The sequence below is a fragment of the Dermacentor silvarum genome, chromosome 8 (genome assembly GCF_013339745.2).
Source record: "Dermacentor silvarum isolate Dsil-2018 chromosome 8, BIME_Dsil_1.4, whole genome shotgun sequence".
In the NCBI taxonomy this organism is placed as follows: Eukaryota; Metazoa; Arthropoda; class Arachnida; order Ixodida; family Ixodidae; genus Dermacentor; species Dermacentor silvarum.
This window is the reverse complement of record NC_051161.1, coordinates 43,233,541-43,249,522: the sequence shown is the minus strand read 5'-3', so window position 1 is coordinate 43,249,522 and position 15,982 is coordinate 43,233,541. Positions and strand designations below refer to the sequence as shown.

At 48.9% G+C, this 15,982-nt stretch overlaps 1 protein-coding gene across 6 annotated transcripts in view; it reads left to right on the top strand.

Annotated features, from left to right (window-relative positions):
• The first annotated feature begins 13,444 nt into the window (after positions 1-13,444).
• The window catches only part of LOC119461103 (solute carrier organic anion transporter family member 74D), a 75,531-nt gene continuing 72,993 nt past the window's right edge, over positions 13,445-15,982 (top strand). For all 6 annotated transcript variants that reach the window (XM_049655184.1, XM_049655183.1, XM_049655182.1 and 3 more), the window contains exon 1: positions 13,445-14,811. In XM_049655184.1, the coding sequence (XP_049511141.1) occupies positions 14,163-14,811 (649 nt within the window). In that variant the 5' untranslated portion in view covers positions 13,445-14,162. The remainder of the gene's footprint in view (positions 14,812-15,982) is intronic.

Here is a 15,982-nt window from a genome sequence, read left to right as displayed (position 1 = left end):
TGTTCGTATGGGACATTAAACCGCATTAATCACTTGTACTAATTTGCGCCTGCACGTGAAGACAAGTGAGTCAAAGCTTGCGCTTTCTGTTTCTCGCCCCTCTCTTGCCCAAAATGTAGCGCGATACTCGAGTAACGTGCGTCGAGAAAGCAGGGCGCACAATACCGCAAGGCCAGGCGCAATTCTTGTTCTAAGATACGACGCCGTGCGAACCGTCTCCGGCCTACTGTCCTACCGCGGATGATTACATGTTTTCACTTTTTCCTTATTTCATTTGTTTGTCGTCGTGCGCTTAACAACCGTGAATAACACACGACTGCCACGGACCAGACCACGTCGTCGAGTGGATTCTTACGTGACTGTTGCCGTCCGGGCGAATGCTCCTCCGCTGGAATCGTTCTTTTCATTACGTCCCTCCCGTCGCGAAGCGGGTGACAAAATAACATCCCCCGGGTGCAGCGGGGCGGTGGAATAGGAGGCGCGGTGTAATCATCGGGGGGATCCAGTCGTTCCGCTTCCTCGAGCAGGCCTGTCCTGTCCATCGTGCACGCTGCTGTGCCAATCCCTCGGCCTGTGGCTCTGGCTGCGCAACGTTTCCTCGGAGGAAGAAGAACAAAAGGGTTAAACGCATTGTGTTCGTCCAATGGCTTCTCGCGGCGGCACGCGTCGCTGAAGCTGGGTGCTATACTATGGACGCTACGCGTACATTGTAAAGAGGGGCGCTTGCCGCAGCTATTGCAAAAGGCTTCGCAGCAATTTACGATGGAGGAGGAAATAGCTATCAGCTGCATCTTGCGAAGAAAATGGTTGCGTTGCTCGAGGCGCGGTTGTCGGCTATAACCCGAAAGCGAGTCTAAAGTGCTGCTGGCGTGCAGCCGAGATAGGCGTAACGCCAAGTGTCAAAAATTACTATAAAACGCAAAGAAATCTTATTCTGTTATATTTAATTTCGAGAGGAAGAAAAAAATCCGGCAGATCCCACGCCCTGTTGGATTCAATGTTATGCGAAGCAGTGCGCGGGGACTACCAAGTTAACGAAACGACCACGAGAGCACCAAGACGTAGGCGGCTGTTTCATGACATACATGACACGCATGTCATGACATTCATGTCATGAGTCCTCAGGAGTCCTTTTAGCTACGCATAAGAGACTAGATTACACGTTTCCACTTTTCCCTTATTTTATTTGTTTGTCGTTGCGCACTTAACAACCGTGAAGAACACATGACTGCCACGGACCAGACCACGTCCTCGAGTGGATTCTTACGTGACTGTTGCCTCCGGGCGAATGCTCCTCCGCTGGAATCGTTCTTTTCATTACGTCCCTCCCGTCGCGAAGCGGGTGACAAAATAACATCCCCCGGGTGCCTTAGTCATGCTCATGACTATGACTTCGACCATCAACCTTTCGCCTTTTCCTTCACTTAGTACCACATCCGAACCCATTCCATTGGTTTTTGAGTTGTAATCTTCTTTCGCAGAGTCATTGTCATTTTTGCTGAGTCATGGTCATTACTATGGCTTCTACCACCATCTTTTAGTGTTTCCTTCACTTATTACCCACGTCAGAACTCATTTCAGTGGTTTTTGAGTGTTAATAGTTTTTTTGCTGAGTCATTGTCATTTTTGATGAGTCATGCTCATGACTATGCCTTCTACCATCATCCTTTAGCGTTTTCTTCCCTTAGTGTCCACGTCCGAACCTATTTCAGAGGTTTTTGAATGTTACTGTTTTTTCGCTGGGTCACTGTCACATTAGGCGGCTGTTTCATGACCTGCATGACATGCATGTCATGACATTCGTGTCACGACCTATGGTTTATGTTCGCCATGCACTGTTGTCGTACTATGCCAATTTTATACCTACCAAGTTAACGAAACTACCATGAGAGCACCAAGATGTAGGCGACTATATATATATATATATATATATATATATATATATATATATATATGATAGATAGATAGATAGATAGATAGATACTATCAAAGTGTCAAATGTTCGCCAAGAAATGCTTCGCATTTAAAATGTCGCAGTTTCGCCCGAAAGGCGAAGCATCATTGCGATAGCAAATTAGTAGAGAGCTATTCGGAGTAGGGATAGTAGTTTATCGGCTGCATAAACTTGGACACATTCGCTTACTAACTGAATTAACAAGCGTGGTAGTCAGCGCGCACAAGCAAACATGAATAGATCACACTGAATGACCGCAGACAACGACCGTCAGAACGCTGGCAGCAAGCGCAGCCGCCGCAGCGGGCGAAGGTTCGTGCGGTCTATCGCTTCAACGTAAACTGAGCGGCGAATGCACAGCGCATACAAAGGTCAGAGCCGTGTCGAGATAAGAGATGGTGCGGCCGACCGCCACAGCCGGGCAAAGTACAAGCGCAGTTGTTGGCAGAGTAGAAGCTGCCCCCCCCCCCTCCCTCCCGCGCTGCCTTCCCGCTTTCTTGCTTTCGCGTGGGAGATTGAGTGGCCAGTTCTCCTTGTGCCCGGTTGCAAGATACGTATTTCGTGCCGCAGCACAGCGTCGCCCCGCCTCCCTCCCTCGCTCCCATACTCCCATGGCCTTTCGCGCGACGGTCGCGTTTGCTTTCCGCCGTGCGTTCGCTCTCCGTGATAGCGCGCGTCCCCCGCGCGCTTTCACTCGCGCAAACGGCGCGCGGCGACGATTTTATCGCCCTTGGACTTTATACGGAACCTCACGGCGACGCCAACGGCAGAAATCCGGTTGAAGTGTCCATATAATTGCTATCGCAATAATAACCGAAGTTGAGCAGGTCTGTAGCGCATCGAATAGATAGTCGATGCCGTGTTATGTTATGGTATAAGAGAATGGGGTGCCAAGGGTGGCACAGAATTTGATGCGGTCGCGGGGTTTTCAAGTAGGTGGTTATAGGTATATAGCTTTGGCTCGGTTGACGCAGGGCAGGTTGCTTGGAAGTTTCTGGAAGGGGCCTTTGTGCAGCATCCATCTCCATTAGCGTTTCGATAAAAGCCAGAAGGCTCCACACCGCAGGCCATGTAGCGTCCATAACAGATAACACGGCAAGGATTTAGTTAGCACGCGTAAAGTGTGACAGCTAATACCTCAGGAGTGACAGAACATCTCCGTGCGGTTCATACATTTCCTCGTAGCCAAAAAAAAAAAAAAGACCGCTGCTGGCGAAGTTCTCTGCAGGGATAGGCCGACATCATTGGTCGCGGTTGAGTGAATCTGTGCTTCACGCGCGAGTCACAGCCGTGATTTGCGATGGAGCTCGTGCGAAACATTGTAGGACATCAAGCGTGGATGTCACGAGTGGATGGGCATTATCTGCTTCGACGTATTAGTCCTTTATGGCCATTTGCCATGTCATGCCGTATTACCGACGTTGAGCAACATCTGGCGTTGGTCCGTTTTCGAAGTGGAAACTGGCATGTAAACGTAGAGTGCAAGTGGTTCATCGTGCGCGGCGACAGATTCGGCGTGTCCTTTTTAATAGAGGTTGTTGTTGCGACCGCGGCAGGTGATTCCTCGACCCCTTAACGCCCACATGTTCCATCTGCGCTAGCACAAGAGCGATCTCAGCGCAGGGAAGTCGAGAGTTTGGCCATTTAGCACAACGAGTCGCGCTCGAGCACCGAGTAGGAAGAAAAGATAAAGCAGCCATGAGTCACCATAGGATAATAAATCACTGTCGCAGCTTGACGCGCTGTGTTCTGTCTATTGTTATCATTGTTAGGTTGCCTTGTTGAGCTGTAACATGTTTGCCCAAACTGCGTGTGCGGCTTTGTGATGGTGCCCCAGCGTTTATACCGACGAGAATGTGTGCTGCCTGTCGCTACTGTGAGAACATTGATGAGCTATAATGAGCTTGCATGTGTGAGCTCTTATGACGATGCTTTGCACACCTGTGCTAATTATTGAACTTTTTGCGAGCATATGTAAGGCGTTTGCTATGGGGCCTTGTAAGCGTACTCTTTTCAAGCTCAGTTTACTTGAGCATTGAGCGGAAAATTAAGTTAACAATGCCCCATTGCCTGAAGTTTAGTCGGAAGAAGAAGAAATAAACTTTATTTAAAGAGCCGGCACTTTGCTGTTAGTGGCCTCAGGTGTCGGCTCGAAGTCCTTGTTCTCGGGCGGCATCTTCGGCTTGCTAGACGGCCCAGAGCTGGTCTTCCAGTTCCGAACTTTTCAGGGCCGCCTCCCAGCGGCGGCGACGCCAAGTCGGAAGTATTATTTTAATATATAGTGCATCTTTCTATCGTTTTCTTATCTGCTAACAGTGATTCTGATTCGAAATAGCAAAGGGCGTCTCTTTCCATTGCTAACCAAATTAGCAACCATTCATATCCGTTGAAAAGCCACGCCATATTTGCCTACGCCCTAATTCATTAAAACAATTGTCACTACGACAAGATAAGTAATTACGACGTATACTTCATTGCTGCAATTTAAGTAACACAATGATGTTATAAACGTAAACAAAAAATTACAAAATAAGCCTTGCATATATGTCTACAGTTCTGTTGCAAATGAAAAGCTTGGAGGACTTGCACCAAGTCCTATAGGTGTTGGTATAGGTGTGTTAAAAAAGAAACCGAACTTTTGAAATAGCGCGCCAACCGGCAGAGAGAGCGCGCTGCTAAAGCCCCTATATATAAAAAGTAGCGCCAATCTTAGATCTTGCCGCCACCGCGCTCACCCCGGCGTTTCCTCCTCGCCGCCTCCTGTCGCCCCAGCCTCCTCCGCTCCCCCATTGGTCAATCCGTGTCACGTGGAAGCACGCGTTGCGCTTTTGTATATTTTTTTCTTTCCAGCGCGCTCCGACTGCCATTCTCGGGCCTGTGCGACGAAAGTGCTGTACGCACAAACGGATCAAACGTGTTAGGGACAAGAAATTCGTTGTGATGGCATGCTGCTGGTCCTTAAGTTGCCGCAACCGACAAGGCGAGGGCAAACGGCTTTTTTTGTTAACCATCCGGCGTGCGCAAACGCATGCTGCACACTTGATATTTGCGCCGTCTCGCATCGTCGCGTTGCTACTTCCATAACGGCATTATTAAGACCAGTTACTGACTGACGAAGCAAAATCGCGCCTCAAGAACTTCTCCGCAGGGCGCGATCGAAGTTTTCCTCGGATTTCCTCTGGTAGCGCGTTAGCTGTCGTCTGCCACGGCAGGCCCGACGCAGGCGGCGCCACTGTCGATATCGCGCCTCGATCGCGCTGGTCGCGCCGAGCGCGATAGTGGAACGGAAGAGGAGGGAAGTGGATGGCGCTACTTTTTATATATAGGGTCTTTACGCGCAGCGGCTACTCAGCGCATGCAGCGGCAGGTTTAGGCAACAAACTGCCATTTGCCATGTTCTGCTCTGACCGTTAGTTGGTGAGCTACAGCCGCTGAAGTGAGCACATAAACAAGCTGTTCTTCGGATTGTTGCCAAAGTGACAATGAAGAAATTGGAAGAACAGCGTGTGTGTGCGTGTGTGTGTGTGTGTGTGTGTGTGTGTGTGTGTGTGTGTGTGTGTGTGTGTGTGTGCGTGCGTGCGTGCGTGCGTGTGCGTGTGCGTGTGTGTGTGTGTGTGTGTGTGTGCGTGCGTGCGTGCGTGTGTAGTTCTGCTACAAACTTGGGAAAACTTTCACAGAAACATTTCAGTTGCTTAGCCAAGCATACGGGGAAGACTGTATGAGTCGCACGCAGTGCTATGATTGGTTCAAGCGTTTTGAAGACGGAAGAATGTCGGTCGGTGACGATCCAAAGCCTGGACGACCTTCCACATCCACAGATGATGACCACGTCGAGAGAACTCGAACTGTCATTCGTGGAAATCGTCGTTTGACTGTTCGAGAAGTCGCTGACGAAGTGGGTATCAGCGTAGGATCATGTCATGAAATTTTGAGTGACAAACGTAGGATGCGTCGTGTCAGTGCAAAATTCGTGCCGCGTTTGTTGACTGACGAACAGAAGCAGACCCGTGTTAAAATCAGCCAGCAACCGCTCGCCGCTGTCAATGATGATGAAAACTTTCTTAAGAACATTAAAACAGGCGATGAGACATGGGTTTATGGCTATGATGTTGAAACGAAAGTGCAGTAATCGCAGTGGATGGCTAAAGGTTCTCCTCGTCCAAAAAGAAAAAAAAAAAAAGCACGCATGAGTCGGTCAAAAATGAAGATGATGTTGGTTGTGTTTTTTACTGCAAAGGCATTGTCCATCAGGAATTTTTGCCACGTGGTCAGACGGTAAACAAAGAAGTTTTACCAGGGAATCCTAGCACGTTTGAGAGATTATGTGCGCAGTAAGAGGCGTGAATTGTGGGAAAATCAGACTTGGATGTTGCATCATGACAATGCCCCGGGTCACGCGTCGCTCCTTGTCCGCAGCTACTTAGCGAAACACCATACTCCTGTTGTGCCCCACCCGCCATATTATCCGGCTATGAGAGCCACAGCATACTTTTTTCTATTCCCCAAGCTGAAAACCACCTTGAAAGGACGTCGTTTCCAAACCGTAGAGGAGATTCAGGACAATGCGAGAAGAGACCTGCGCGCCATTCCAGAAAGTGCGTTCCAGGAGGCTTTCCAAAAATGGAAGAAAAGATGGGAAGAGTGCATTGCCAGTAGAGGGGGGACTACTTTGAAGGGGACAGCACTTAAAATGGTGTACCATAAACAGTAAAGGTGTTATAGCAAGAGTTCGGTTTCTTTTTGAACACACCTTATGCAACCGATAACGGAGATACCAAGTTTTCGAGGTAAGTTTAGAGAAAAGCCTCTCACTTTTTTTTTCGGGTGGCACGTTTCCAGTATCGGACAACAAATAATCTACTTAGATGTGTACAACCTTGGGCTATTTTAGATATTCACTGCAACGGCGAGCCCAGTGCGTCAAATAGCGACAAACAAACAATGCTGTCCTTCGTCTTGTTCTCGTCGTGACTTTTACAGCGACAGCACTTACACGCTCGATGCAGAGTTTGCTGCGTCCGTCCATTCGTAATGATGATGATGATCATCATCATCCGTCCATTCGTAATTTTAGTTACGCCTTCGTCGTCGTCATCAGTCCACTTCTGCATCCTCAGCTTCACGATATAGCGAAAAAGAACGTTGGATGGATGGATGCTATGAGCGTGTCTTTGAAACGGGGCGGTGGGTTGCGCCACCAAGCTCTTGTTATTATATTACCTAATGTCATACGCGAACTTGCCCACCACCGCCACCTGGTGTCCAACTCGGGCTCCTGCGTCAATGTGCATTAGCGAGCCGGACATGCTGCTGCTGATGATGATCCTTTATCATGGCTCGCACCCACTAAGGGGGATAGGCCGCGAACCATGCTTACCGCCGGGCTACCGCGCAACCTTCCTTTTTTTTTTGCAAGCGAAGCTTGTATACGCTAGCCTGCGCCGGTGCTGTAACGCTAAAAAAAAAAAAGAAAAACAGCTGCTCTCAGAGCTGCACAAGTGGTCGGCACGCACTTGTGCCACTGCTCCCGCGTTCGTCGTCGTCATCTGCTTCCACAACTGGCTGCGTTGCCGCTAATCATTCCGGCGTAGAATTTCACTTCTCTTCTGTCGTCGTAATGGGGAGGCCGCGTTTACGGGGGTATGGGACATGGATAAGAGGGTATGAGCCATTCATTGTCTTACGTAACGGACAGATTTAATTCCGAAGAAATTTCATGGATATCCATCGAGAATGAACGCGCTCGGGAAAGGGCTCGTCGTCGACGTGCCGATTCTAGTTTGAGGGACTTCCGAAGTCCAAGCGAAACGTCAGCGAAGAGCCGCGGACCCCGACTTGAGGCAGCGCGATGTTGAGGCCAAACGTCAAAATCGTTTAGCCCTCCAGGAACCCGACAATGGTGGTGCACACCTCGGCAACGGTAGCGCCAACTTCCCCAGTGCGACGGCCACGTTTCAACGCTATTTTCACAACCGGAACTTCGGAGCCAGCTGCAGTGCGTGTGACCGGTTGTGGTTCGAGCACAACGTGGTACTCGTCAGTGCAATTCGTTCGGAGGAACACCGAAGAAACACACTAGCTTCGCTTGCCTCTGTTTCCTCGACAGGGGAAGGGCTACTAATTTTTAAAAAAATATTGTTGCATGGAAATACTCTCAGCTACGTAGGGTGAACACACACACACAAAGAATAAACGCACACTATGAGTTCAATGAAAAGTGAAAACGCAGGCAAACAGGCACGAGCGTCCAGAAGCAACTCTGTAACGAGATCAGAGGTGTTGTCCACGCTACGCACTTGAGCAGCTGCTTCTGGTAAGACGGACCTTGTCGAGCGAAGTCGCTCAGCGTGTGTGTAGATAATGCGGCTCCTCCGTAACGAATACAGCCCCATTAACATAAACAAATAATGTGGTGTACTACTGAAGGCCCTTTTTAATGGGAAGAACCAAATACCACAGACGCTATAGGCATTCTTTGTCGTGTGATGCATTTTATGGGACATTTTACAACTAATCACCGAAAAAGGGTTACCGCGCAACATTTGCTCTTGATAATGTCTGCGGGGTTTCATGCGCAACAAAGACTCTGAGATTTGTGGTATCTGCACATGTATTTCCGAGGCCCCCGCAGACAATACTGAAACGGCCAACGACGACGTTGTGCGCATTGCAAGGAAGTTGTTCTCCAAAAGATGTCCGAACATGCCACTGTCGCAGTAAATAAGTTAGGAGCCGCAGAAATCGCTGAAGTCTGCTGATTTGGGCTTCTTTCTTGCCTCCCACAGGCATCTTGGACTTCTGTGTGCGCGTTATTTTTCAATCATTTTTAAACATTCATAGCACCTCACAGCTCACATTCCGAAGGCGTAACTCAACAGGAACTTAGCAGCACATTCTCCACCCGATTCTCGGATAACACCACCTATTTTCTCTATTCGTTTTTTTTTTATGTCTTCGACAGACGTGCCAATTAGAACCTCTAAATTTTCACTGCAAACGAAACTCTAAGCAAGCCGTGCAATTTGGCAAATGAGACTGCGCCTCGGTGGCAAAGCGACGTCGCGAAGAGTTGGCAGCTGCGGAGGGGGTGTGATTCTCGCGTCCAGCTGCGCGCTTACGTTTGACGGCCAATATCTCCAGTCGGGCACCTAGCTCAGCGCTTCCGCTCGTATCTATGCAGACCTTGCTTTTTCTCTGCTTTATCGAGGCCATATGTTCGCTAACCGTTCAAAGGTCCACTCTCGCGCACACAGTGCGCATAGATATGGAAGTGTATGCGTAACGTGCGCGCTGCTCGTAATGGAACGAGCGACCGCGGACTGAACGTTGATGTTTCTTTAAATTATTATTAGTATTTTTACGGTTACTCGGGTGGCGGCGGGTTGAGTATGGCATAAGTGCTTGTCTTTGCCATGAAAGTGATGGCTGGAATTCGCTGAGCTCGGAGCGTGAGCAAGCGTGTTTCTAGCCTACGACAGTGGCCATGCATATGGATGTTATGACGTTGCCAAGTTAAATATAGGGTTTGGTGTGTTCGGGTTGAACAAAAAAGAAAGAAAGAAAACAAAAAAAAAGCACTCCGCATATTTTTTTTCTTCTTTTTTCAAGAATTTGGTTTTAAGCGAAAAAGCTCCGTGAAAGCAAATTTACCAGGGAGCTAATACGATGATAGGCGCTTACTTGCGAGCGCATATGCGCTCCTATGCAAGTAACCTGGTGCTTCTTAGAAGTTCAAGCTCCTTGCACTTATTTTCCGCATGCGAAGCTGCTAAGCAGGCTAATCCGTGGGCTGGGCTATAATTTACTTTTCTACCATACTTGATGCTCCGACGTTCATACTGATCTTACGTGTGCCATTGTGCAACCCACGGCACGCGTAAGACGTCATTCATGCGAGTGTTACGGCTCATTCATAAATCATTATGTATTTTACGTATTGCAGCAGTTTATGCTCATAGTGTCCGTGATATGCAGCAGAGGCGCAATGGCAACAAGTGCCCTTTTAAAAAACATTGTACCTCAAGTTTAACAGGATCTTTCAATTGGCAGATACTAAGTTCTATGCATATCGAGAAACACACCCAGAAAACTGACTACAGTTTTCAATAATCGCCCCCCCCCCCCCCCCCTTTTATATGCATGTGAGCACAGGAAGTCAACACTGCGAACTGAATATGGTGGCGAATCCCGTCAATCGAAACTCGAACTGTGCATTGCGCCGATGGCCGAATCACAACATTATTTGCGCCATGTAGGATAGCTCCATTGTAAGGTGTAGTAACCTTGCGTAGACGAGAGCACAAGTCAGCGTGAATAACAGAAATAGCTGCGCCCGTATCAATCAATGCAGGAACGGGTACACCTTCTACACACACTAATAAAGTATTGGCCGGGCACACTGGAGGAATTGTAGTCTGTGCGGGCCATGCAGCTTTCCCTCCAAAAACTGCACCATCTAGTTTTCCGATCGGTAGTCAGGAGTGCGGGAGGCCGGTAGCAGAGGTGATGTCGAGCGTCGGAGAGGGGAAGGCGAGCGGCGGCGCCCTGGACGGTAGTTGCGAGGCTCTTCGGGATTTGGAGGCGGAGTAAGTGAGCGTTGGGAAAGCCGGCGCTGGTAGGGACTTGGAAGAGGCAACGGGTCTCGCTCGTAAACATCGTAACCACGGCGTTCGTCCTGTTGTCGTCTTCGACAAAAGCGCGATATGTGCCCGCGAATACCGCAGTAATAACAAATGGGGCGGGGCGAAGGCCGGGTAGGGTAATATGCTGTGGCAGGTGCACGAGGTGCCATAGTCGCCAGATGGTTGGGAGTAGCAGGAGCAGGAGGCGTTGTCTGAACGAACGCTGGTTGCATAGCCGCAACCTGAGCATACGAGGGCGCCGGCGAAGGAGGGGCACAGCCCACAGTGCAGGTCATGGAGGACAGCTCCTCTTTGATGATGTCGCGCAGGCCAGGAACCGAAGGTTGCGGCTGAAGAACGGGAGGACTGCGCAGGCCGTACACTTGGAGCTCCTCGCGTATGACAGTCCGAATCAGGACACGCAGGTCCGTATCCGAGGAAGGAGGCGTGTCACATGCGACAGGTTGTAAACGGATGGCCTGCAGGGCGTCCAGATGCTGGCAAGTCGCGATAACATCGTTAACGGTATTTGGATTCTTGATGGCCAGTGCGTTGAACGCGACGTGGGCAATGCCCTTGAGGATATGACGAACACGATCAGATTCAGTCATGGCTGCGTCAACCCGGCGACAAAGGGCGACGACGTCCTCGATATAAGAGGTGTATGTTTCCCCGGGAAGTTGCATGCGTGCATCAAGCTTTTTCTTGGCTACCTCAGAGCGGACGTTTGGGGCGCCGAAAATTTGCCGAAGCTGGTGTCTGAAAGCCGCCCAGTCAGGGAAGGAGCGCTCATGGTTAAGAAACCAAGTCCTGGCAACGTCAGTGAGGTAGAATGCGACCCTCCGAAGCTTGTGAGAATCATCCCACCGGTTATACTCGCTCACTCGGTCATAATTCTCCAGCCAGTCGTCAACGTCCTCACTAGGAAGGCCAGCGAACATGGTGGGATCGCGCTGCCGCGTGCTGACGGTCCATGAAGGAACGGCCGGTGGGGCAGAGACGGTGGCGCGGGGGGCTCCTGGTGGATCTTCTTGGGGCATGGTGGCGGAAAGGCGGGGCAAGCGGCGACCGGAACGAAGCTCCAGGGAAACTCGAAGTCGTAGAGGACCAAGGGATCGAGAGCACTCTCCAGCACTTGCGAGACAGCTGTTCAACCTCGACGGTTTATTATGCAGGCCGCGCGCTGAAGCGAATGGCGCTGGCCATGATGATGAGTATATACAGATGAAGAAGATGAAGGGGTAATATAATGCTCACAATATATATATATATATATAGGTGCTTCGTCACTTTTTGTTATTGTTTTTCAAAGACTAATTTCTGCCATGTTTGTGTTTGGCTGACATTTTGAGTACATAGTTATAAATCGCAACATAACCCAACACCTCATTCCGCCAAGTTATGACCTCCTTCACCGCTACTTACTGTGAGCAGAACGCGATCAGTCTTAAATAATCTTAGCTATAAGCATTGCGTACTTCCGCCCCAAATTTAACCGTCAATAGATTGAATGGACTGGAATGCCATACTCCTTCACCATCCTACTGTTGCCCACGTGTACAAGCAGTGTGATTTATTTTTCTACATTAGTCATTGAGTGACTGTTTGCTTGCTTGATTGATTGATCGCTTTTTATGAGATTCGAAATGAAAGAAACGTGCCACCACCTTTTTTGAGCACTGCAATTTGTCAGAAGGCGAAATGGAAATGGTGCTGAGGTTAAATAACTTCAGTGCTCTTTCCTACACTCGCATTTCGTTGAGGAAGGTCACTCCGACAACGTAATACAAAATTAGTATCACAGTGACGAAGAATTCAAACACTTCGTGAAGAAACAAATGGATTGAAAACGTAGTCTTACAGCCGTCCATTGTATTTGCAACTTCTCGATACACATTGATGTCTCAACGCAGATTTAAGCCGTAACGAATGAACTTTAAATTTAATGAAGCTAAGAACCACCCATTGAGTGATCGCAAGGATTTGTGCCTGCCGTTTTTCTGAAGTAATTCTGAAGTTTTACGTGCCAAAACCACGATCTGATTATGAGGCATAGGGTAGGGGGGGACTCCGTTGATTTGGCTACCTGGGGCTCTTTGGCGTAGGCGTAATCCACGGTATACAGGAGGGTTCTTGCATTCCGCCCCTATCGAAATGCGGCAGCCGCGACCGGGATTGCTCCCGCGACCTCGTAGTCAGCAACGCAGCAGCACAAACAATTTAGGAAGGTGTCAGTGGAGATTAACGATCAAACGCGCATAAGTGACACTTTAACTGAGACAAACGGGAAGCAGTGGAGAGTGGCTGGTCATGTATTGCGTATAACAGAATCAGATAAGCGGAACTCTATTGGATTAACAGAATGGACCAAGTAAATGGAAACGTAGTCGAAGGCGAAAGGTTGTAAGATTTGGAAATACGCCTCCATAAGGCGTCTTCGATTGACGCACGAAAGAGTGATTGAAGATGTTTCGGAGGCCGTCATTTTGCCCTGGATATGTGTACGCTGAAGATGACGATGATGACGATGACGAAACAGGAGCACTTCTTCGGAAATATTACTAAAGACAGTGCTAGACGCGTGTCTTAACTTTTCAGCGCTGCCGTCAAGTCGTGACGCATTGATGCTTTTATCTAACACGCAGTAAATAATGCAACACACGCTCAAGTTTCAATTGAAACAGGTAGACTGCCTGCTGTCTTGAGGCTACACACATTTGTGCTGTGCGTATTACGTTGTCATTAACCGCGCGGATTCGTCGCTTATCTCTAACATTTCTTTTTGTTCTGCCACCCAAAACACACACTCTTTATCGCCTCCGTCGCGTCCACTCCAGACTGATGCGCGATAACGTGCAGTGCTGACCGTGTGCTGCACGCCTGGGCGCAGTCACCGCCAAGAACCAACCTGTGGAACGCGTCGATGCATCAGGACTTTGGGTGCGTTACGATTTGCATCTAGGTCCGCAACAGTGTACTTAACATGTGTGAAAAAACGTAAGATTTAACTGCGCTTACGTCACGCTAGGTGTGTGGTTCCGCCTCAAGGCACATCTACGCGTATAAGATCGTGTGATCGCAGCCGATTCGTGCTCTTTTCCTTTTTTCTGGCTCGGTAGTTGCTTTTGTCGGGATCTGCGTGGACGGCGAAGCTTCTGTACTTGACTACTTGATCTTGCTTTGATATGATAGTTCGGCATTTTTATTTTTAAAAGCGCCAGCTGATTTTCTATTCTTTCACGAATCTCTGCGCAACCGTGGAGGTCGTGCATGAGGCTGGAAAAGCAGGCTTATCAACGACAAGTTAGAACAAGCCCACTGGCGCTGCTGTCGTGTTCTAAAGCGATCCTGCTTCTCTGACCATAAATTTGGGTCGATTGTACAAAGTAACCTCACTGTTTGCGTGGACTTGCGAGCTCCGGCCTGTAAGAATCCTTTCTCCACTTCCGGGATCCTTCGTTCTCAACTAGGAAGTAACTTCTTAAACCGGTACCATAGCTATAGGATTTATTTCAACGTATGGTTCCATTAGTTTGGACAAGCGAGCCATCACGCATTTTTCGCCGGAGGAAACGTCGAAATCGAATATGACCAGCGGAGACGAAGCGGAAACGAGACCCATGCGGACTCACGTTCGCGACTTCCAGTGCGGCCTCGGTTCATGGCGTCCCAAGTGGTTGCAAACGTTCGCGTCACCGCGGTGCCTGTTCTTCTTCCTCAACCTGCTGGCGATGTGTCAGTCGGCCTACAAGGCTTACACCATGGGAGCCCTGTCGACGCTGGAGCGCCGGTTCGGCCTGTCCTCCAAGTCGATCGCCATCATACTCGTTGCCGAAAGCATCAGCCCCATATTCTTCGACATTCCGATGGGTTACGTCGCCAGCTGGATCAGCCGGCCGAAGCTTCTCTCCCTCGGCATGATGGTCGTCGGGTGCAGTTCCTTGGTCGTGGCCCTGCCGTACGTCATCTTCGGGCCCGCGACTCACCTGCTCGCCGACGAAGGCGAGTACAGACAGCCAGCGGATTTTGCCAGCCTTGAGTTCTGCGGTGCTGGAGGCGGCGGTGTGGTAAACATGAGTCCCGACTGCACGACCCAGGTGACAGAGAGTTACCTGCCGTTCATAATTCTATTCGTGGCGTCTTTTTTGAACGGATTCGGTCAGAGCGTCCTCCATGTCGCCGGGAGCAGCTACATTGACGACAGCGTCAAGAAAAAGAGTTCACCGTTGTATTTCGGTAAGTCCTGCGCCTGCTGGTTTTGGATCGTTTACTTTGTGTGAAGGCTATGCCGAAGGTAATCGCGACAAAACTTTACTCCGACTGGTGCTTTTACAGCATCGGTGCATGCGTGGATAAGGCATCGGTTGTGAGCACTGTTATAGTATCTGTGAGTTTGTACTCAGCCCGCTCCTCGTCGCTAGCAAACATATCTGTCATTATGCTCACGTTGAGGCTGTCGATGCAGTACGTATATCCTAACTTTTTGCCCCTTAGTTGCTCGATTAATATGTATACGTCAGGGGACAGGCTCTGCACAAAACGTTTGTGACGCGGATGAACTCGCAGGCCCACTAGAGGCATGCCACTGTTTTCTGGTATGAAGCTCGCGATTACCGAAGTATCAACGTACAATACAGGGCTTGGCTGAAGAGTACGCATAATAAAGCGTATTTTAGTCACTGTGGACTTATTTCTCGGTTTCCAGTTTGTGCTGTTTCCGTCTGTCCGACTAATTGCTTCGAGATCAGGTCCTTTGGAGCATATAGGCTATAGAGCTTCGAAAATGACGTAATGTTTGATTTGTGCACGTTGCTAGCATCAGCGGGCTTGCCTCTGTTCCAGCCATAATACAAAAAAATAATAACAAGAAGAAAACATTACCCCGGTAATCTTCATGACCTATAGTCTCATGTCATGTGAAACCATATGGCGTTTTATTAGGTGTGTGCGAATATTCGAAACATTTAAAATAAAGAATTGAATAGTCACTATTCGTCAATACGAAACTTTTTCGAATAGTTTTCGAATATTTTAAAACGTCCACTGTGCACAATCAAACAAAATATGAGCAATAGTACTGTATGTTTTCCCCCGTGGGCATAGAATAGGCATAAAACGTGAGAACGTACGCAGAGAATCAAGATACTTCGCTCATGAAGCCATGCTTGACCGGCTATACGGCGATAATTCGAGCTCTCCGAAGAGTTCTGTATGCGGACAAACTGCTTATTTGTTCCCACTGCTATATTGGTGCTTTTAACAAACGACGTGTAAAGGTACAAACTTGCTGACGTTATGAATACTAGGATGCGAAGATCGGTTTACATCAGTTGCGTAAATGACTGCTCATTATTCAAGAACTATTCGAGCAGTATTCGATTCGGTCTTAAAAATTATATGCTCACTC